This window comes from Nothoprocta perdicaria, unplaced genomic scaffold, assembly GCF_003342845.1.
Source record: "Nothoprocta perdicaria isolate Ctin4 unplaced genomic scaffold, notPer1 scaffold_331, whole genome shotgun sequence".
Lineage (NCBI taxonomy): Eukaryota > Metazoa > Chordata > Aves > Tinamiformes > Tinamidae > Nothoprocta > Nothoprocta perdicaria.
Window position 1 is genome coordinate 507,903 of NW_020455568.1, and position 23,329 is coordinate 531,231.

General features: G+C 54.5%; 1 protein-coding gene across 1 annotated transcript; it reads left to right on the forward strand.

The window, feature by feature from the left end:
* The first annotated feature begins 6,072 nt into the window (after nucleotides 1-6,072).
* PMP22 (peripheral myelin protein 22) lies at nucleotides 6,073-21,783 on the forward strand. Its single transcript, XM_026043622.1, has 5 exons — nucleotides 6,073-6,087; nucleotides 6,914-7,014; nucleotides 8,074-8,164; nucleotides 17,716-17,856; nucleotides 20,430-21,783. The coding sequence occupies exons 2-5, from the start codon at nucleotides 6,937-6,939 to the stop codon at nucleotides 20,594-20,596; spliced, it is 477 nt and encodes a 158-aa protein (XP_025899407.1). The 5' UTR covers nucleotides 6,073-6,087; nucleotides 6,914-6,936; the 3' UTR covers nucleotides 20,597-21,783.
* The last annotated feature ends 1,546 nt before the right edge of the window (nucleotides 21,784-23,329 follow it).

Genomic DNA, 23,329 nt, shown 5'->3' on the forward strand with positions numbered 1-23,329 from the left:
AAAATCCGCAAGAGAAACAAGTAGATGAGGCACTTAAGGGTTTAGGTTTAGCAGGTATGGTAGTGATGGGTCTATGGTTGGGCTTAATGATCTTGAAGGTCTTTTACAACCATAATGATACTTTTACTAAGTTCATTTTCCTCCGATGAGACTCCCAGCCATGAATCTCCTGGCTCAGCCTGTGGGCTCTTGGGAGCTGAGAGCAGCTTTTCTCGCCTCGCATCCTCAGGGGCCTCCGCTTGCAGCTTGGGACCAGACAAACCTGCTGCCTTGTGCTGGCTTCCCCGGCCGTGGTTGCTCTGCTCTCCCACAGGCCGCGTTCAAGAGCTCTGACCTGCAGTGAGGTCCCGTCCCCAACCTCGGTGTCTTGGCAGCCTCTCTCTCCATGGCAGTAGCCCTAAAAAGGAAGTGGTTGCCATTTTAATGATTATTTTTGCTCCCACTTGTAGCTTAAAAATAGATTTCCTCCACTTCATGTGCATTTTGGAGCTACAGGGAAAACACATGGGAGACAGTAGCTTCCCCCTCAAAAGAGAAGATAGGCCAGTAACCGGGAGAGACTGCCTAGCTCCACACACCTTCCCTTTCTCCATCTACCTCCTTCCACCTTCTGGTGCTTCACCAGATAATCAACTTTTCAACGTACCCTGATATTAGTTGTTGGTTTATTGAACTCGCAGCGCCTCTGCCCTGGTCTTCCTTGCTGACCTTTGTGCCCTGACCATGCTTCCTTGYGCTGCTCTTCACCTTGTATTTCCTTGCTCAGGACTTTCACAAACCCTAGTGAAAGGATGGTGCTGTGGTATGGAATGGGTAGCTATGGTAGCTATTAGCCACCATAATCCTATGGTGCTAATCCAGACAGCAGATTTGAGGAAAGAGTTTTCTTTATCTTTACCTTTTATTAATTAATTAATTAATTAATTAGATTATTTGTTTATTTTGGAGGCATGGGCCCCATGAACTTGTCCCAAGTAGAGCACTAAGAAGTGGAGGCATCCGCAGTTGCTTTTGAGAGCTCATGCCTTAAAACCCTTGGAGCGAAACCTTGGGACTAACCCAAATCGCTAGCCTAGCTGCCTTATGTGTTTCTCATAACCGACGGCATTCACGTGGTGCCACGAGGATCTGGCTGCAAACCCCGGYCCCGCGGCCGCCTCTTGGCGTGTCCTGGCAGTGCGGAGCTTCTCCCCGCTGGAGCCTCCACCAGAGCAGTTTCAGTTGCRGCCTCGCTAACTGCTTGCACAAATACTTTCCACTTTCCTGCAGCAGTTTTCCCAGACACTAGCGGATTCCCAGCTCCCTTGGGCTTTTCATTCCCTCCGTGCCAGCTTTCCAGAAGTCAACAGCCTTGCTGCTTCTGACAGCTGAAACTCTGAAAAGCTCCCAGGCACTTGCATCACCTAATCCTATATGTGCTTCAGTGTGTGAGTCCTTTTGCACCCTGTCTCACGGAATGTCCTATGCACATCCCATGACCAGAGCTCGCCCTGCCACAAAGCTCCTGCAAAATGASCCTCTAGAAGCAGTTTTGGGAGGCAAAATCCCAATAGATGCCAGGATTGTAGAAGGGTTTTGTGCACCCTCTATGCATAGGGATGAATTTTGCTTCCCAACAACTGAGCGCTAGGGAGTAAATCCTCTCTGTTGGATCGTCGCAGGGTTATTTTTAGGGTTTAGGGTTAGAGCACAATAGCCTATATATGTGATACCTACCAGGTACGCAAAACAGCCGTCCTGCCCGCCTGCTTCTGATGTGAGAGATGCCTTGGAGCTGTACCCCCATTCTCCTTCTGCAATCCCTTTTAGATAGCACCGTCCTTCCCATATCACTGCCTGTCTGCATCGACTGGATCCGCTTCCTTTCTTCAAATGCCTTCAATCTTCAGGATGACGTGTTTGCTTTTATTGCTGTTTATGGCTGCTTTATTGCTCGCTTTATCAGCCAAGTTGCTGAGAAAGTTTGTTGGTAGAAATTCCTTTGCGTCCCCCAGCCGTGTTCCCACCCTCTCGACCGCCAGATTTCCTGCAGCGCTCCAATAAACCCAGTCTAGCTGGGATTTCAGATCAGTCGTGTGCTGGCTGGAGCAAAGGAAACAACTTAATAAAATGGGAACCACCTTGCTTTGCCCAAGTTACACGTCACGTCAGTCTAGGAGCTGGTGGCACAGTCAAGGCCAGTGGGTGCAGGAGCTGTTCAGAAAGGAGGGGTGATGTTCGTCTTGCCCTGGACTGTCCTGGAGAAGCCTAACACGATTGTGGATGAATGGGGAGCTCACCAAAAGCACTTTAGCAGCACATGGCATAACCAGCGCATATTATCATGCAATGAAGACTTTCTAAATCAGTGGTCTAGAAAATAACTAAATAAAAAGCAATTCTTCTAACTGTAGTGGAAAACGAAAATGGGGCAAATTTGAAGCCAAGTTATGGGCTGAAGAAAATTTGGAAGCATAAGAAGATCTGGATGGCTGCACTGGCTCAGCCCAAAAGTCCAGTGAGCCTCACATTCAAGCATGGATGGCCCCAATGGATAAAAGTGCAGGAAATGAGCACAAAAAGGGCTGGCCATGAATATCACGTTTTAAGGTGTTGGTYGTGTCATGACATAGTATCAGGTCCCAGGTAGGAAGGCTGGTTGATTCTYGGACACAGCTGGTAAATCCGGGCTTTGTTGAAGGTGGTGGGATTTTCTCCAGTGAATTCAGACCGACTCCATCAGTGATGATAACTGGCCTGGAGTTGAAAGGAAAATGTTGGATGAAGCTGTTCTGCAGCCGAGAAGGCCAAGTTGGCAAGACTAAAATATTTCATAAATTCATCTTGGTTTGGTTGAGGGGGAAAAAAAAAAAGTAGGTAAATGTCTCCAAGATGTTAAAACTCTTATTTTAGAAGCTTGCTATACATAAAAGTCTCCCCTTCTGATTTTTTTTTTTTTTTTTCCTGCTTGAAATGGCTTTTCAAATACTGACTCCAGGGGCTTTAGCAGGAAAGGTAAAAAGCCCTCCTAGGTTGACCCCATGTCCCTGCAGACCGCGGAGCAGAGCTGTCCCTCCCGCAGCTGGGACTGGTAGCTGCCTGGCACCGGCACCAGTGACCCGGCACAGCCGCCACGGACCCGGCTGCGACCCGGCTGAGACCCGGCGCGCTCATCGCGCCGCCGCCTGGCACGGTGCAAAGGGCACGGAGCTGGCAGCTCTGCAGCCGGGTCATGCTGTGACGGCAGGGAGCCTTCCCCATCCCCTCAGCTGCAAACGCTTACTTAGATAGCTATTTATCTCTGTGTCTATGTGCACTTATATATATATAAATATATATATATACACTCGTTTTTCAGGGGACAACTATATGTTCCCTTTTTGTCTAACACTCTATTAGTGTACTTGCATAAGCACAGTTATATATCTGACTGTGTCTGCTCTCATGCATGTCCTACTTGTTGGGCTCCTTCTTCATCTCGCTGCTCAGGAGTTTGCAGACAAGTTTATTCCCTTCTCTTCCACTTCCTGGTCTGTTCCCTGAGCTTTCAAGCCCCTGTCTGAAAGGATGTAGGAGCCCAAGGCAGCTCCTGCCCCTTCCCCTTTGCATTTCAAACCCTTGAGTGCTAATAGTTTCAATCGGCAGGGTGGGAAACAGGAAACAAGTCCCTAAAATACTGATGACGGAGCAAAGTCCTGAGGTTAAACAAGTTCATGCACAAGGACGCATATGGAAAAAATCTCATCTTTTTAGATAGATTGAAAACGCTGGGTTTAAGAGCAGTTAGAGACCCCGATGAAGAAAGCAGGGCTGGTGTGGGGCCTAAGTGCTCCYGGCCTCACCATGATCCATGGGCTTGTGGTGAATGATGAGCTCAGGGACCTGCTGGGAAGCCCTGCAGGCAATGCAGGGTTTCTATTCTTGCTCTGCTCTTCTCCRTTTGGTCTCCTGGATGTTTTGGGGATAGTGGGTCTTCTCTGCGCTGGATTACTATGAGATTAAATGAGTCTTGCAGGGTGTTTTGGTGGTGGTGCGAACGTGCCCGTGGAGGCGCCCGCTCTGCGCAGCTGCAGACACGTGGAGCAGCCTTCCCTCCGCCAGGCTCACACGAGCTCAAGCGGCGCCGAGGCCCTGCAGCCGCTGTGGATATCACATGTTCAGCAGATGTTTTTCCAAGACCCTGATCTGCTTTTCTCCATAAATAAATTAGAAAAAAAAATACAAAAAAAAAAGCAAGGAATACTGCCTGAGGAGCACTGGAACAATGCACTCTGCTCTTGTGCTGCCTCCACGTTTCCTAATCCCCAACTCGCAGCCAAAACAGGTTTCATCACCCTCGGGCTACTCCATTCCCTGATTTGAGTTTCAGATACTTCCCTCTCCCTGAAGGAAGCCGCCCTTGGCCCGGTTTGCAGAGCGGGAAGCGCGGAGCCAGCCAGCACGGAGCTCCCTGCTCAGGTGCAGCACCTGAACCCTTGGTGCTCCTTGGGTGTCCTGCACAGCTGCRTTTTGGGGGAAGTGGCAAAGCAAGCTGCAGCAGCCAGGATCTCCTTAGACCTACAATCCCCAAACATCAGATTGTCACTAAAAGCGAGCGAGATGGGACACCACAACCCTTCTTGTCTTGCATCTGCACTGTCSCAGCAGGGTAGTTCCTCCCACACTGCAAATCCCGGCAGCTCCCAACCCACGGAGGCAGCGGGGCTCAAATGACCTCATGAGGAAGGAACATTCCGCTGCTGCTCCAGATGTTTAAGTCCTTGGGGGGATTCTGGTCATGGGTGGCACGGGTCTGTGCTGTGGCAYGCAGGAGCCGGCTAGTGGCATGTGGCAGCGTGACATGGCAAGCGGCACAGAGGAAGGGCTGCTGCCTTCCGAAAAACAGATGGTGCATGTRTTCTTCTCCTGAGGGAAAAGCTGGTTGGAGCTTTTGAGGCTGCCCTGTGCAAACCTCCCACCCGGCACAGAGCCCAAAGCCCCGCTAGCAGGTTTGGCTCCGTGGCCTCGCAGGCAAGTACCAAAACAGGAGCCCTTGGAGAGAGGAGCCTGAGCATCAGCCTGGRCAAAGGCATGAGTTTGGGAAGAGGGGCCTGGGGTCCTCGTTTCAGCCTCTGGCCTCTATGTCCCCCCCGTAGTGCTGTGATTCCGCACTCGSTGGCCCGCTGCGTGCATGGGGCTCGTTTGTGGAGGGGCTGCGTGGAGCAGCCAAAGCCCCAGCTGCGGGGAACACGCTGCTGCTCACCAGAGGCTGCAGCCAAGTACACGGCTCTCCCTCTTTCTCCCAAGATTTACCCTTTTGGGGCTGGCTGCTGCATCGCCTTGTCCCTGCAACAACTCTGGACTGGTTTGGAAAGSGGTGAGCTGATGGGGAGGTCTCTTGGGGGGGTGCTGAGTGTTTCAATAGCTGTGGTCCAGGACGGAGCTGCAGCTGCCAGAGCGTGGCCACCCTTTCCTSTCTGTGACCGACCTCCTCCTGCATTTGGGAGAGTCCCACTTTGTGCCAAGCTGCTCAAGCTCTCTGAGGTTGTGCTGACGCGATCCCACCAACGCTGCGAGGCAGGAGCCACCTGCAAAGGTGTCACTTCACGGGGACACGTGGCCCTGCCCCTGTCCCGCCGGGCRCTGCAGAGGCCGCCGCGTCTCTTCCCTTCAGCGCAGCCGGCAGCTCCTTCCCGAAATCCCGCACGAGGCGGCAGAGCCCGCGCGGGTCCCGGGCCCGCCGCTACCCGGAGAGGCGCTTCCAGCGGGCGCGCAGGGAGGACGGGGCTGCGCGGGACGGGACGGGATGGACGGGGCGCGCACGCCGTGCAGGATGCGCGCTGGGGGCCGCGCTGCGCCCCGCGGGGCAGGAGCCGCCAGCAGCGGGTGACTCAGGGCCCTGCGCCAAAGCGGCGGCTCGGGGCCAGGGCTGGGGCCGCGGCCGGGGCCGCGTTTATAGGCGGAGCGGCGCGGGCGCCGCCGCCAGGACCCTCCCCGGGCGCACACGCAAGCGGGGCGTTGGTCCCGGTTAAAGGGGAAACTTGACAGCCCGCCGCCCGCTCCGCAACGCCCGCTCCGCTGCACTGCGCTGCGCCGCGCGCCGCCCGCTCCGCGCCTCGGCCCCGCGACGTGAGTACGGCCCGCYCGGCCCGGCCCGGCCCGCTTCGCTGCTCACCTCGAACCCGGGCTGCGGAAAGAGCGGGGCCCTCCCTGSCCCGGGGCAAGGGGGCTGGGGGAGTCCTCCCCTTTCCTCTCCCCACTCCACGCGCGAGTCCCGAAGGGAGCAGATGGAACTGGGGAGCCCCTCCGAAAGAGGGACCCATGGACCCCCCCCCCCAGTCCCCCGGGAGTCCCGATGGGAGCGGWTGGGATGGGGAAGCCCCTCCGAGGCAGAGCGCGCTGTAGAGCTGTCCTAGGGGAGAGGGGCCGGGGGAGCCACCCTCGGGGGGGTACCTAGGGAGGAGAACGGGGGAGCCCTCCGGAGAGATGGACCGGGAAGCGCCCCCGGGGCAGAGGGCTCCGGAGATCCCCTCTCCTTCCCCTCCCCCCGTCCTCCCCTCCCAAGGAAAAGTGGACGGAGGAGCCCTCGGGTAGAGGGGCCGAGGAAGCCGCGCTCTGGGGTTCCCGGGGGAGAGAGACAGCCCACCCCACTCAGGGAAGAGGGATCAGGGGAGGCCCCGGGGGAGTATCCGAGGAGAAAGGCCGGGACCCCCCCGTGCCCCATCGAGGGCACGGAGAGCCCCCCCCCCACACACCCAGCTCACTCGGCGCAGCGGGGCCGGCGGCGGCGCCGGGAGCTGCGCGCGGCTCCGCCCGCCCCCGCGCATCCCCCGGGCCCCGCGCCTTTACCGGGCCGGGCCGTACGCGCAGCGCCTCCTGCCGCCCCGCGCCCCCCGGCGCGGAAGCCCCCTCGCACACGCGGCCCGGGACGCTGAGCATCGCTGTCCCCCTCCAGCTCGGCCCCCGGCTACCGCCAAGATGCTGCTTTTGCTGCTGGGCATCATCGTGCTCCACGTCTCCGTGCTGGTCCTGCTCTTCGTTTCCACCATCGTCAGTGTGAGTACGAGCTTGGCAGTGCCTCCCTCGTGCCTGGGCAAGCTGGGGAGCAACTGAGGCGGGAGATGGCTTGGGAGGATCTAAAGATACTACGTTTTATTTTTGATGGTTGGTTTTTCCGCCTGGCTTTTAGCRGGAAACTTTCCTGCTAAAAGCCTGCTTTTCCTGCTTTCCTATTCTTACTAAMAGCGGGATTTGGGAGCATTTTGCACAACTCTCAGCATGGGGAACTGGTGGGGAACGCAGGCTGCAGCACTAGCTACTGAGTGCRTCCAGGTTAGCCTTTGAGTCCAGAGGAGCACGGCGCTTTTGAAACCAATCTCTTGCCCGTCCCCTCTTGCCACATTGTGGAGCAGATGCAAAATGGTTTCATTTGGGGTAAAACTAAGCTGGAAGATGCATTGCCACTTATTAAATGAGCTCCAAATGCTGACCGGGATCAGGCCAGAGGATACCTAGGTGGACRCCAGGTCCTCCGCCCCAGCTCCTTTGCTCTCCAGACCTGCTGCTTTGGGGCTGCGAACATTGGCACAGCTTTGGTCTCCTAAACTAGATGGTGGCTGCATGGGGGTCCCAGCAGCACCCACCGGCCAGAGCCCCGTGAACCTGTTGCCTTGGCTTGATTTGAACACAGAAGTTTTGCTTTGCTAGTATTTGAATCCCTCTCTCCTTTTTTTTTTTTTTTTTTCTGGGTAGCAGTAGAAACTTTTGCAAAAAAAGGGAGATGTTTTTGCAGACCGTTAGAGCCCACGTGGAAGCATTCAAACCACTCAGATGGCCAGGTCGGCCGCAGCGAGGGAGGGTGTCGGGGGGAGAGGAGCGGGCTTCCCCCGCAAGGCTTGGCCCATGTTTAAAGAGAATAAAGGGCTTCTGTTGGGAAGCCGTTGAGGGTGAAAGCAGCTAAAGGCAAATATTGGTATTTACACTCCAACCGCTTTATATATTTAATAAAAAAGCCCTGTGCTTGGGAAGACCCGTGGGGTACGGCGCACACAGAGAGTCCTGCGGCCGCGGGGGTCTCGGGCTGCGSGAGCTCACGGTGCTGCGTCTCTCTCGCAGCAATGGCTCGTGGGCACGGGGCACACGGCGGACCTGTGGCAGAACTGCACCACCGGCAGCATCTTCCACTGCGTGACGTCCTCCACGAACGGTGAGTGCCCCAACGCAGGCGGTGCAGGAGCCGGGGTGTTCCCTGGGGCCGGCTCCTGGTTGTGGATCCCCACCTGGAGCTGGTGCCTCCTCCATGGTCTCCTTGCTGCAGCTTCTGTCTCCCTGAGGCCCGCGGTCCCTGGTGTCACTGGTGCAGGGGATCCCGAGCGGACACGTGGGCTGCGCTGGGGAGCCTCTGAGGGCCACATGGGGCTCAGCCCGGGCAGGGGCGACACCCCAGGCTTTATTGCAGGGCAATAAATATTGCAGGGTGAGGTGCTGAGCGCAGCCAGCCTGAGCAGAGCCGCCCTGGCCCATGGTGCTGGGGGACGCCCTGCGTCCCAGGGGACGCCCAGCCCCTGTCTAGAAAGCGGTGCCGCGTGTGGCCGCGGTGACAGCCCATGACCCTGGCGCTGCCCTCCCGCCCTGGTTTGGTACCGCGCGCGGGACATGGCCGCGCTCCGTCACCGCTCCTCCCTTCCCAAGGACATGACTCAGAGGCTTTCTSTGCCGCGGCTTTCCCTTGCTTCCCCTGCCAGGCAGTGCCGGAGCATCCCAGCGCCACGTGGGACTGTGTCCCAGCCGTGCCGGGTCCCCCACCTGCAGGTTGCGGGTGGATGAAGAGCCCTGGTGTTTTCTGGGCTTTCTCGTGTGTCTGAAGGTGTTGGTGGGGATGGCGCAGCCTGCGCTGGGGCTCTCATCCGTGGGTTGGTGCCGGAGGAGCTGCTCCGTGCCCGGCTCTGCCCGGGCAGTCTGCAGCGCTGAGGGTCTCGTGTCACCCAGGGCGTCTCTCCATGCGTGATCATTTTGAAGGTCAGCAGGACGGGGTTTTCTACCACAGATCAAAAACATGGAGTTTTCTGGCCATTTAACACTGAGAGCAGCACTGGGTCTGCATAGAAAGCASCATTTCGCTCCTGCTCCTTTTGTAAGGAAAGAGCCTGCTGGAATGKCTGGAATTTGGCCAATGCACAAGGTGGAAGGTTGCTGATAGCAGAGGCAGCCGATGAGGTGCAGGATGCTCCGTTCGTTCGGGAGCAGTGRATGCCAAGGCAGGAGCAGGAGGGTGAGTGGGACCGGACTCAGAGTGCAGCAAGGGGGAGTGAGCGCGGGAGCGAGCGCRGCCAACCCAAAACACCCCGAGGACTCCTGGACGTGTTGAGAGCCTCCAGCACTGCCCCAGGAGGTTCCTTTGGCTCCAAACGCCGGCTGCCGGTATCAAAATGCCCACAAATACCCATGCAGGAGCAGAGCAAGGATGTCTCTTCTCCCTCTAGCTTTACGTCTGCTAAAAGCAGGGCCTGGGCTGGGCRCCGGGCGGGAGCCAGGCGGCTCCGCGGGTCTCTGCTGACGCCTGGTGGTGCCTGGGCTGCCTGCGAAGCTGCTCTGGATCCAGGTGCATTGGGTGGCTGTGGAAATTGTGCTCTTGGCCAGCACTTATCTAAATGCAGCCTCGGCTCCGGCATCTCCCGGGCTCTGCAGGGGGCAAAGGCGCTGCAGCCCATGACCTCTGCACCATGACAAGGTTGTGAGAGGTGCCCGTGTTTACCTGGCGCTGCCACAGCCCCTGGACAACCCCCGACAGTGCTGCGGAAACACAAAATAAGAAAATCCTTCCGAGATTTGTGCGAGGCTTTCCAATGTGCCTCTAAAACCAGCGAGAGAACTCCGGGTGACCTCCTCGCCAGGGAAGCATCCTCTGCATGATGCCACAACAGTTCACGTTCAAATCCCTTGCAAGCCGCAGGCCCYGTGCCCAGGATGGTGCAGAGTGATGACAAGCAGAGCACCCAGTGCCACCCAGTGCAAGAGATCCTCGCCGAGGGACTGGGCACAACGTGGGCTTTGCATCGTGGCAGGTTGTCTTCTGGTCATCGTAGSAGTTGTCACAATGGAGACGGTCTCTAGCATTTAAGTGCAGCAGGTTTGGACATCATCATCGGCACCGGATAGATGGTCTGGCAGGGTCTAGACCCTGGAGCGCGTGTGAGGGATGAGGGATCCCTGCCCCTGGCCAAGCAGGAGCGAGGAAGCGTCCTGCTGGGGGAGATGCCCTTTTTTATTGGAGATGCCTTCTTTTTTGGCTATTACAACTGCCTGCTGGTTGCTTGGATTTCTGCATTTACTTGCTGGATAATGACATTTTTCAGGAGGAGGAGAACTATGGAAAAAATGTCGCAATCTTTGCTTCATTTGCGCTGTGAGACATTCCTGGAAAAGACTTATCTCAAGAATTYGGCTCTGAATCCCACAGTTGCGCTTTTGCAGGGCTCGGAGCCAGGCTCTCGGCTGTGTCACTCCACGGAAGTCATGGATGCAGAAAGTCTAACCTGGGTAACTCAAGTGATCTTATATAGAGGCCATCAAAAATTTCCAGACAACTGTTTTTCTTTCAAAAAATGACTTTTCTCCAAACTGAGTTTTTTATTATGTTGTCAAGATTTTTTTCCTACCACCATTTCTTGGATTTTGATGCACCAAGTGCAGGAGGAAGTGAAGGGTATCTCTGCATCCTTACAGCCTCCTGCAACCTTGTGAAACATTTTTCCTATTTTCTTCTGAACATTTCTCGTATCACTGCTTTGAGACTTCTGCATGATAGATGGCTCAAAGGCAGCATGGTGTTTTTCGGAAGATAAGGTGTTTTATTTTTAAAGGGAAGAAGCTCCAAGCCTTGGGAAACGTGCAGAACGCCAGTGCCGTGATTACAAAGTGCTGCGGGCTGCGTGATGCTCTCGCAAATGTGCCCACGTGAGGGCTGCAAGGGAAGCCGGCGTGGGACCCCCAGCGTGGACATCTGCCCSCTTTGCTTTAATGGGGCTGGGGGTTGCTCGGGTGTTTTTGCATCCCAACTGCCCCTTCCTCGGGCTGCTTTGCTGGCCCTCCCTGCCTTGCTCTGTCTCTGCTTGGTGGCTTTGGACCAGCTGCAGCCACAAACACTTGCAGTAGGATCAATGTGAGACACCAGCCTGGAGCCCTCCCAAGCCTCTCCATCAATCCCACGTTTCTGCAGAAAGCATCACTTAAGGGAAAATCCCCCGCTGCGGTTAAGCACCAGCGGGACGTGCACTYGTGACAAGAGCTAACTGGAAGTGGTGGAAATCCTGCCTGGAAAATTGACAGGATRTGCTGGTGCTTGAGAGGCCTTTTCTGTGCACTGGGGGAAGCAAGAACTGCTTGCAGCCCTTGCCCAGCACGGGCACCCGTGCTCCGACCCGTCCCACATGGTCCCTCGAGGAGCTGCGCTGCCTTTGGTCCACTTCCAAAGGCAAAACAAAAGCATACGACTTAAATGCTTTGGTTGTATCAAGTGCCTTTGCTACCCTTGGTTCCTCAAACTCTCTTCTAGCAACGCTTCAATTCGCAGAACTTCTAGAAGGAAATTTTGGATACTCATTCATCAAATATATTCCAACTACAGATCCACTAAGTTTTTTTCTTTTTCCCTTATTTTGCTATTTAATGCTGAGAAATAGTGTGTGTAGGGGGAGAAAGATGGGATGGGTAAACAAACAGCTGTACTAGAGGAAGCAGTGAGCCTGGGCTCATGTTTCTCCTGCTGCGATTTAGGAGCCAGTCGCATGACAGTCAAATGTCTAGGGAAAGGGAGCTGTTCGTTTACTTCCTCTGAACGTGGACCCTAATATACCCTAAATCTCAGCAGGTGAGAGTCGTTAGCTCCCAGCATCATTGCTGCTTTACGTTGGGACCATGGAGATGGAGATGGCAGCCAGGATGGGCAGGTGTCGCCGGGTAAGGGTGACAGGGAAAGCTTTTTGCACAGGGTCTGCGGGCTGGTTGTAGGATGACCTAGACGCTGCTCTTTGTGGCCAAAACTGATGTTGCAAGGCTTTACTAACCATTCCCCTGGGAAAATTGTTTCTCCATATCTATTATGGATAGTGAGTATAAAATATCTGAATGAGAAGAAGAAGGGACAAGTTTCACAGTGGCCCACTGGAATAGAACCTGGAATAGAAAACAGGTCAGAACCTGGAAAGAAAACAGGTCAAGACTTGGGGAATGTGTTTGTCACTGGCAAGCGGAGACCTTCTTGAGCCAAATGGTGCAATGGAAGGGAGAGCCCAGGCCTCTCTGCAAAGCAGAAGCTCTATCGGAAGATTTAAAAATAGTTTTCACTATTTATTGAATGTAAGTGTAACCTTCCAGACGTTGTCTTGTGGCATCCGCAGGCGGAGAAGACTTTAAGGCTTTGGTTTTATTTCTGCTGAGTAGTTACAAATAAGCAAGGTTACTGCTCTTTAGGGATGTCACATTTGGTACAAGGAAACCCCGCAGGAAATAGCGGATAGCCTTTATATTTGATAATGTGCAGCCTCTGTGTTTGAGGCAGCAGCTACTAGCTAGTCGCATTCAGTCTATGGACCACATCTGAAGACACCTTGGTTAGATGACACTGTGGGCTCCTCTGGGTCTTTGGGCTTCCCAGCAGAGAGAAGGGACATACTCTGATCCCAGAAGTTTGGGATTCTAGAGTATCTGCTTTAAGATTAATGACAGGTAAGACTGGCCAACCATGGTCTGCATTGAACCCCGTCTGCCAGTTTGTGGGCGACTCTGCCGTGGCCTTTAGTTGACACAAAAATAACTGTCTTGCATCCTGGGAGAATGGTTTGTATTTTGGAATGGTCTCTGCCATAACTGCGTGGCCTACAATACGAAATGGATTTCATCAGCATAAAAAAAAAAAAAAAAGAAAGAAAGAAAAAAAAAAGTTGTTGTTGCCGGTTCTTGTTGCAAAGAGCATGTGATGTGGAGAGATTAGAGAGCAGGCTGTTTTTCCTGTTCTTGGCAGCTCGCTAGCTCTTCAGYTGCCGTTTTTGTGCATGCAGTGGGTCAGCCAGCCCTCCCCGCTCTGTTCGGCATTTTGGRTGATGTGGAAGAGGAGGAAAAAGAGGAAGAATACAACATACGGGAGAACTATAACTGTAAGCCCCATAAAACTGGGTGGCGGAGCCCACTGCAGAGTGCAGTGCCTGGAGACCCTTGACATAACATTTGTGGGCTTGGTTAGACTCATAGGTGTCCACTTCTCCATCTCCATCCTTGCAGTTGTCCTCCTGAGCTACCAGGTGGACTCACCTTCCCGAAAAGTTACCCTGCGTGTGTGTGACTTTGTAGGATCTCAGCCACAGCTTGCCCATTTTTGGTAGCAATATTCTGCTGTTCTTTCCTCTCTTTCAACTTCCGGCCCTCCGTGGACATGGAGGAGCTGCTCCTGCAGGAGACAAGAGCAGGAAAATAGTCCAATGCTCGGAGTGAGGGGTGCGACCTGCTATCCCATCACAGTCCAGTCGTCCCTGAGGGCAAAGGGACCAGCGTAAGGGTCGTGCTCCACTCTGAGGGGCTTGGAGAGGAGCCGGCTGGGACATTTTGGAGCTGWCACAAGGCGGTTTGTTGGTGCCAGCAGCTGCCTCCCCAGGACGTGGGCTTCAACATCCAAAGAGACCATTTCCGCGGCCTCACAGCTGAACCATAGAGATATGAAGTGGCAGCAATGTGAAGAGGACAGCRCCAGAACCATCTGAATCTGACAGCTCTGGAGTCCCCTGGACTTTGAGGACTCCTTTGATGTAGCTTGGAGGGCAAAAGGGAGGGGAGAGAGGAAGAARAGAGAGGGCTTTGGGGATCCCATCCCTTGCTGAAGGCGTTGGGAAGTCTCCTCAGACCCCTCACTTGGAGGTCTTTAAGGTGCAAGGCCAGGGTGCATGTGTTGTGAGGTCCATGGTGCCTCCTGGACAGGAGCTGCAGCAGCCTCTTCCTTTGGTGTCTCCCTGAGCTGCAGCTCTGGGGCCGTCCCAACTCCTCATCCCAGTGTCATACAAATGCCTCAGAGCTCTTTAAACCCCTCCTTTTCCCGAGACCTCCCACGGATACCTCCATCCAACACCCTGTGCATGGGAGAGCAGTGAGGAGGCAGCCGCTGAGCATAAAACCTCTGTAGTCCTAGCTGTGCTGGTGGGAGCTTGGGACCGAGCGGGAGGGAAGTTACCGTCCACCAGAGCTGGCCTTTTCCCAGGAAAACCTGCAGACAACTTGGCAGCCTGTCTGGATGACGCTGTTCCCCTAAGAGTGCAAGCGGAGGTTTGCTCCGAAGCGAGAGGACGTGGCTGGTGGCAGCGGTGGCAATAGCACCGCGGCTCTCTGAGCCAGTATGATGGGCTGCCAAGGGGCAACGCTTGAGACCAGCTGCAGAAAAGTGCAACTGAGTTGGGGTTTCTATATATGTGATTTACCCATCTGCAGCTCAGTTAAGGGGGTTGGACAGCCAGGCTTAAATCCATTTAGGTCCCTGCAGTTCCCACTTGGCCTAGGAGGGATGCTGGGCTCCATTTGGCTTCATGATCAGGTCTTAAAGCCTGAGAGTTGGCTTTGGAGACGCTCTGCTTGGGAGACATCTCTTCAGGGCGCGCTTGGCTAGTGAGTGCACGTGTTTTTCTGGGCTCTGCTGATGTTCTTTGGCTCGCAGCATTGAAAGAGCAGGTTTTGCTTTGCACACATTGCCAGGAATTTCCCCTCGGATTAGTCGTGTACGAATTATATACGAGAGCCTCTTTAGTGGATGTTATCTCCCCTGGCAGGGGTCAGATATTGAGGGTGCAGCACGCGTGYAGTTTTCAAAGGGAACAATGCCTGTGCAAGATGGTGTTATAGGCTGCACGTGACAGCCTATAGACAGATGTTTTATCACTTAAAACTAATTCAGTCCTGCGCAGTGTGCATTAGTGGAAACTCATGGCTCAAATCAGTCTCTCTGCACTGTAGATAATTTCCCCTCTGGTTAAAACCAATATAAGATGTCCATGATCACGCAGCAAACTCGGTCCTGGGAAGCCAATGCCTGTTCTTTAAGCCGATGCTTGCTCCTGACTAAGAGCTCCTCCCTGCCTGCCCCATGCCCTTGATCTSACTCAGCTGCAGCCCTCGCTGGGGTATAAAACCTCCCTGTTTTGGTGGGARGTGCTGGGTTGGTTGTTTTCTTTTTTTTCTTGGGGATGTGGCTGTGATCCTGCTCTAGGTTTCTCATTAGGCTTTAGGGCAGTGAAATGTGGTTGTTGTCGCCTTGGGTGGTGGGAGGACTTTGAGGTGTGCTTGGTGTCTTTGCTGTGAGGGTGTGAGTGGTGATGTGTGTCAGGACTTATGCAGCTTGGGGAAAGTCTAGCTGTTTCTCCCCTAAAATCTTCCTCCAAAATTTCTGACTGAAAAGGCTCTGAAAAAGCTCCAGCTGGAGCCTCTAAGGGAGCATTGCATGGGATTTATCTGCTCTTTGCACCCCATTTCCTMTCTTCCTCCTCCTGAAGAGCAGTGTTGCTAACAGGGACCCCAATAGATGCTGCAGGGAAGTGGAGTAAGTAGCTTGCTGCCTGGGGGAAACTGCAAATAACAGTCTGAGAGCAAAACCAGTGTTGGTGGCTACAGCACAGCTTGCAGGGTCTGGACCTCCCTCTGGGAAATGTGTTTTATTTCTTTCTAAAAGCCAGTATGTGCTAATGCCAAAGAGGTACATAGGGTTGAAGAGGCAGCAGTGCTCCCTGCACCTGTGGCAGAGATCTCAGGTGAATTAAAGGCAGTGTGGTCTCCTTGTGCAGCTGGACCTGGATGCCCTGATGAGAGGGCATCGGCTTGCTGCACCTGTGGGTTTCAAAGCCATGACRTGAGATGGGAATCAAGGCCCTTCTTACACGAAAGAGGCTGCTGAATGTCAGCAAGGGCTGTCAGGCTGCACGGCYGGAGATCTGCTCTGGTATTATCTCTTAATTGCCCCTTTGGAGCCCTGCAGCTGCTGTGGCCYGGCCGGATGGTGAAGCCCTTCCAGGCACCATCTCTTCCTCTTGCTCTCAGTGGCTGCCTTTATGCTTCTCCGTCATGGCTCTTTATTGCAATGGGAATTTGCTGTAGCTGGATGAAGCATTCGCTTTCAGGAGCAAAGCGGAGGCCCGGGGAGGTGGATGCAATTAAAAGACCAGCTCAGCTCYGTTTTCCATCTAGATGGCCGACTCTTAAAATAGTCTCACAATTGGAGCGCCCGCCTCCGGGGGCAGCAAGGGAGCCACCGTGAGCCCTCCTGGCYGGATCCCGTGGCCTGGGAGATCACAAAAGACTTGGATTCCCGAGTCCTGAATCAATGCAGCAACAGAGAAGCTGACAATTTAGTGGCTGTGCCAGGTACCCTCTAACAATCCCCTTCCCACAAGATCTGAGCATCAAGGAGGGAAATAAATGCTTTATCATTTGCTTTTTTTATTATTTTATTTAATATTTTTTTTTAAGCAGCACTCAAGCTGTCTCTGCTCCGTTTCCAGGTGGGTTAGCAGGGTCAGAGAATGGAAGGGTTTGGCATGGCTCAAGGTCTGGCTTATATGAGATAGGTGAAACCAGCCTGCAGCGGTGTTTACTGGAAGGAGTCACAGCAGCAGCTCCCACATGAGGAAGAGCAGCAGATGACGTGCACGGACACGACCCTGGGGGGATTGCAAAGGGTGAAATGCAGCAGCTCTTTAGCAGGACATGCTAGCACTGCGGGGCAAGGAGGGGAGGCAGAAAGCTGCCTGCAATGAGCAGGGACCTCGCTCGTTGTTCTCTCTCCACTGATGTGAGCAGGACCTGGATCTCTGCTGTTTCATGGACRAAAGGAGGTGGGAGTGTGGCTCCCTATGAGCACGGATTTGCTCTCCGCTCTCAGAGCTGCTCTGAGGTCAGGTCYGGGGCGTGTGGTCTGTGTTGGTCTGCTTGAAGGATAGAGACGAACYTCTGAACGTGAGGTTGTGCTTCAGGAAGCTTTGGTGCTGCAGCAGCCTCCCGTGTCTGAGGGTCCAGCCCACATTGTGCATCCCCATCCCTGCCTCCAGACCRTAATGACTATTCCTGCCTGACTTCCCTGGTCGATTATCTCATATGGCATCTTCAAAGGCCTCTGGAGAGGTGCAGGAGTGCTGAGAGCATCTCAAGCTTCACGAGGAAACGCAGTGCTATTCGCTAGCGCGGTCCTGTGCTGGTGGCGTGAGGCACTGCCTCTGTACAACCGCAGTAGACTGGCATTTTGCTTGTTTATGTTTTTATATATTTTTTATTTTTTTAAACGTGGTGAGTTACACACCCAGGAGGCCTGGAAATAGCTGGGCCGTGACTCATGGCGGGCTGGTGCAGCTGGTCTGCTCTGTGCTGCAGCTAAGTTTGGCAGCGGGCAAAGCCTCTTTCCCGAAGGCCGGAGCCCGCGGGGGCAGGCGGGGTTTGTGCCTCAACGTGGTTATTCCAGCTCCGAGCGTGCCTGGCTCGGTGTCCCGGGCCTTATTGCATGTGTTTTGGTAGAGCTGGACAACCAGCCCTGAACCGACACTGGTGGGGAGGGAACGGGTACTTTGTCCTCATCTCTGCAGGCTTTGCCTTGGTGCTGGTATCTCCTTATGGGCCCAGTATTGTGAATGCTCACTGATAAAGTGTGTGTCCCCTGCTATCAGGGGATGTGATTCCCAGTCCCTGGTACCCACCATCACTGAACTGTCCCCTCTCTCCTTTTTTTCTCTCTCCCAGAATGGCTGCAGTCTGTCCAGGCGATGATGATCCTCTCCATCATCTTCAGCGTCTTGTCCTTATTCCTGTTCTTCTGCCAGCTCTTTACGCTCACCAAGGGAGGACGATTTTACGTTACTGGAATCTTCCAAATCCTTGCTGGTAAGTGGGAATGAATAAGCAGATGCTGACTCTGAGGTGGTGCAGGGAACGTGCTGTTGAGYGGAGAAGGAGGACTAATAGTGAAAACAAGCATGCTCCGAATGCCGAAGCAGGTCCAGCTTGGTTCCTACTTGATTGCTGCTGATGTGGGATGGTGCAAACGGCAAGCTGTGGAGRTGAGCTGGCTTTTCCCGGGAATAGGAAAGATGCTTATCTGGCACCTATATGGCTCAGTTGATAAGGAGTAGGTATGAAAAATTTGTCTCTCACTGAGCGCTTGGATGYCCAGAGCTCATTGTCAGCTTTTGGTGTGCATTGCATGTTCCCTGAGCTCCAATGGGCCACATCCCCAGAAGATGGGAGGCCACCGCATCCCCACCAGTTCCAGTGCTGTGGGACTTCTGGAGCTGGGTCATCACCCTCCCAGTGGTGACATCTTGGGACATCTCAGTGTCCTCAGGATCCACCTTTTGCTGAGGTGGGTGTTGAGGTTCCCTGGTTGATGATGGGCTGGGGGAAGCTTTTGGCAAAACAGGACCCCATGGCTATTTCTAAACTTGCTGTTGGGTGCCTGGTGCTTCCCACTGCCGCTAAGAGCCCCTCCAGCAGGCAGGCTGAGCTGGCTCTCTCTGAACTTTCAGCTACTATTTTTAACCCTTGAAGAGCCCAGCGGTGGAAATGAGCCACTGCTCAAGTCATTCGTTGCAGTTCTCCAAACAGAAATGCTGTAAAGCATGGGTTTGTTTGGAGTTCACGTGCATGAAACCAGTGATGAGGATTTCCAAGTGTTAAGACTTAAACTAACGTGAATACACTTGAGTTAAATGTTCTTCCCCCCAGAAATAGCTCTCTGAGGAGATGCTCACTAACTGGAGCTTTACATGCCAAGCTGATCCCAAACCACCCTTGGTCCTGCCTTGGTTTGGCAAAAATCATCTGCTGAGCTTTAGAGAAAGCTCCTGAGCATCCTGTAAGCATCTGGCCAGTTTATAGATTAAAAATCCTGCAAAACTATTAATGATTATGGCATGAAAAACATTGTGAATGTAGATACATGGCCATAAGGTGTGTGCTGAGATAATACCAGTTTACCATATCTGGAAAGCTAAATATTTAGAAACCCTTTACAGCTSTGGAGGCAAGGAGAGGAAACGGACACTGATAATGCGTTTATTAGAGTGAGATCTTGTGTAGCAGACCCGGGAGCAGGAGGCTGCTCCAGGAGCAGAGCCACCCTGCCCTCAGGCTGCGGCATGGAGATGTACAGCCTCCAAAGCGGTGCATTCCCTCACYGATTTCACTCGGAGGGAGTTTCCGAAATGATGAGTTTCTTTGGGGAAAAAAATGGGAGAGAGAGACCTTGAACTGAACCATGAAGACTGAACTGCTTTAAAACACGGCTGGAGCAGGACTGAGCTTGGCAAAGCTGCATGTGCTGCTCAGCTCAACCCTTGAAGCTGCAGTGCATYGGTGCTTGCATCAGTGCAAGCAGCCGAATGCAGCTGCCCTTGACGTCCTTGTGTCCCTTTCCGAGCCTGCTCCCCCGGATCCCTCACTCTGCAGCCCAGGAGTGCCGCCGTGGCCTCCGTGTCACCGAATTCCTCCCGCGGACAATCGGGGCTGTATTTCCCGCTGTCTGTAGGTGCTGCTGGCACGGCCGCGAGCCTGTGCTCGGTCCCACCGGCGCCGGGGACAATAGTTTTGCTTTCTGTGCATGGGCYGGGGCCGTGGGAGTCCGCTCGCGTGCTCAGAGAATGGAAACTGCCTCGGCGGCGCGTTAATGAAGCGTGTTCCCACTCCTGCACTTTTGCCGAACAAAGGGGCAGTGTCAAGTGGAATTAGGGCTCAAATATCACTGGGGAAATGTAGGTGGGCCTGAGGTCTGCGCAGGGGATTTGGAGCATGGCGCTGACAACGGCCCAGTGCCCGCAGAATAGAATCGCTGGGATTGACTGAAAGACCTTGTTTTTCAGGGAGAAATAGTGGGTGCTTTGTGTTAGCTCTAGGCAGACGCTGGTGCTGATGGGCCGCTTTAGCAACAAAGCTAAAGTGCTGGCTACAGCACCCAGCTGGCCGCATGTCAGGTACCCGCGCATCCTTCTGAAAAATGCTGGTGTGCTGGGGTGGATTGGAGCGCAAATGCCGGGGCGGGATCCGCTGGGAAATGTGGGGCTCAACTGACAGCTCCTCCCTGTACCTTGGACCACAGTTGGGTTTTGGGGAGCCCTCCCAGGGAGCAGCTGTGACTGCCTGGTGCTGGGCACCTCCAGCATCCCGTCTTAGCCCAGAGGATGTTCCTGCTGCGCCTCCTCCAGCACTCGTGCCCTTGCTTGCTCCGAGCTGTAGGTGGGGAAGCCCCATCGCAGCCAGCATGGTGTGGGATACCCCAAAATGCTCCGCAGCAGTTGGGCAGGAGGGAAAATAAGAGGAGGGAGTGGAAAGTGCAGCGTTCTCCCTGCGGGTGTTGGGTGTGAGGGTCTCCAGCGTGCTGGGTGTTACGTGGCCATGTGGTCTCCAGCGTGCTGGTGTTACGGGGCCAGCCTGGCTCACATCTCGGCCCCGTTTCCCCGCAGGGCTCTGCGTGATGAGCGGCGCGGCCATCTTCAYGGTGCGGCACACGGACTGGCATCCGCCCGCGGCTGACGTCTCCTTCGGCTTCGCCTACATCCTGGCCTGGGTGGCCTTCCCGCTGGCCCTCATCAGCGGCGTCATCTACGTCATCCTACGGAAGCGCGAGTGAGCCCGCGGCGGGGCCGCGCGCGGCCACTCCTGGCGTCCGCGGAGGGGACGGAGGCGGGGGAAAAGAGACGAGAAAACGGAATAGAAAATTAACCAAAAAACCCCAAAAACACCCACAGAGAAAAGGAATAAACCCTCCCACCAACACCCAACCCCAAAAGGAAACACGCAAAGGGTTACTTGTTAATTGAAGATGTATATAGTATCTATGGTTTAAAAAACCTATTTATAACACTTTTTACATATATGTACATAGTATTGTTTGCTTTTGTTGACCATATGCTATGTTTTAAAGCCTAAAGAAAGTGCCTGAAGAACTATTACTCCTAACAGTGTAACACCAGCGCGGTGGTTTTCTTTCATGCAAAATCTGCTTTGACCTGGTCCTTCTTTCCCAGCCCTAAATGAATCCTTAGGAGAGAGGAAAAAAGAAAAAAGAGGGGAAAAAAAAAAAAAAGAGCCCTGCCTGCTTTTAGGTTGGCCTGAATCAGTGCTGCTCCCCTGACCAGGGCGGCCTCGCGCCGGCTGGAGGGCCGTCCCGCTGCGCGCGGTGCGGCGATCCTCCCAGCCGCAGCGCGTGCACAGGTATGATGGGAGACGCTTCCCGGAGGTGCCAGGGCTTCTGGAGCGCCACCTTCACTTGTCCCAAGTGCCTAAATGACTCGTGTGCCTGAGCGCCCTGGCCTCGCCATCACACCCCCGTGGGAATTTGGGCTCCCGACTCACTTAGGTGCCGGCCGCGCTGCTCGGGGCCGGTCCGTGCCGGGCCGCTCCGGCGGGTCCCCGGCCCAAGCGCTGGGATGCTCGTGACCTYGGCGTGGGCTTTGGCCTTGCCGCCCGGATAAGCTGCCGATGGGATGGACGCCACCCCGGCGTAGCTACGGAATCCAATACCAGATATACGAAATGGTGCTATCTATTTACCATTCCTTATACTGCTAGCCATTTAACCTTATTCACTGGAAATTCAGTTAACAACCTGGCAGTAAACACGACGCTAGAACCGTGAAATAATTCTGTGTAATATAAGTGACCTATAACTGCTTTTTGTACTTAGATGACTTGCTCTTGCTGTTATTTTTAATAAAGCATTTATAACCAAGGTCCCCGTTTTCCTCCCCTGTGGTCGAGAGGAGCAGAACCGGCTCCGGGGGGTGCCCCGCGGGTCTCCGCTGCCGGAGCGGGATGTCTGTCCCCTTTTTCTGTGCGTCCCGGACGGGTCTGGCAATGACTCGAGCGGGCGGCCTCCCGCAGCCTCCCCGGGCTGCCTTCTGAGGACTCCAGGCACCGCATTCCTCTTGTTTCTGTGTCATTGTTGGGTTTTTTTTTGTTTTTTTTTTTGGCTTTGCTTTTCTGATTTTATACCGACTGTGTGGACTAAGAAGCAATGAATAAAAAAGTCAGAATAACTCAGTGGCTGCTTCTTTTTGATTCACTGATTGCAGGCTGGTTTGAGGCTGCGCGCTGCAAGTCTGCTCAGGCGAGCTTCCCATCTGCGGCCTTCAGGGCTTGAATCGGTGCATTTCGGGTGGAATTTGGGTGGAATTTGTCCATCCTGATGGACAGGTGCTGAGTAGGCAGCCCRATCACTTATGCCACAGCAGGAGCAGCTCCGAGCCTGTTCTTCCCACTAGTTTGGGAACATTTGGAGACCTTTGGTGAGCCACTCCATAGCACTAGGTAGAGACCTGAGAGCAAAGGGAGCTGGGCTTGGTGTTGGGGCTCCATGCGGGTTGTGTGTCCCACAATATCCCCAAAGYTGTGCATTTTATCCCTGCATCAGCTGAATGTAGTGAAAACCTTGGAGAGGCACCAGCGCTTGTGGCTGGATYGGGAGCGGAGCTCTGGGCCCTGTGTGATTCCCTTTCCTTGCAYGGCTCTGGGATGCTGCCATGAGGCTGTCCGGACCCTGAGGGTGCGATTAAGGAGGCCGAGGGGCTGGCACCATGCGGGCAGGTTGTGCAGCCGTGGTGGCTGGCACGGAAGCGCTTGTGCTTCCCCCTGCTCCATCATTTGTCTCCAACACGTCTGAGCTTCCCCCAGCACCTGGCCCTGGCACCGCTCGGAGACTCTTGCAGGGCCACATGCTGAGACCGCTTATTAACGCTGGCCTGATCCAAGGCCTGTGCCCAAATGTGTGCTCCCRGCACAGTGCTTGGGAGGACATCCCACTGCGGTCACCACCCCGGTGATGGTTGGAGGCGAGGAACCGCAGCTGAACCACCCTGCAGCACCGAGCCGAGTGGGATGTTTTCCTGCACCCATGCCGGCTCCTGCATCCTGCATCCTGTGGTTTCCCAAAGGGAGCATTCCCCTCCACGCTCACTAAGGGCATCTTGCCGACCTCCCGCTGAGCCTGGGAGGCTACGTCTCGCTCACAGGGCAGGACTCCAAGTCTGTGGAGAGCAAAGGCACGTAGGGAGCGCCYGGAGCGGAGCCAAGCGTCCAGCCCCGCGTCCCGCTGCAGCCTCGGCCTCGCTTGTGACCAGAGGAACACAAATGTCTCAACTAAACTTTTCCAAGCAWGGGGCAGGAGCATGGGGTGGGAAATACTGTGGGTTTTTTTTTCCTTCTATTTTTCAAAACAAAAAATAAAAGAGGCTGACTGCTGCATTTTTGGTGTGGAGTGCTGCCCCCTCCGCAGCCTCCCCAGGTGACGGCAGCCAACGTGCAAGCTGAGCGAGCGGCATTGGCTCCAGCAACGTTTCAGCCACACGTAATTGCTTCATCTCAG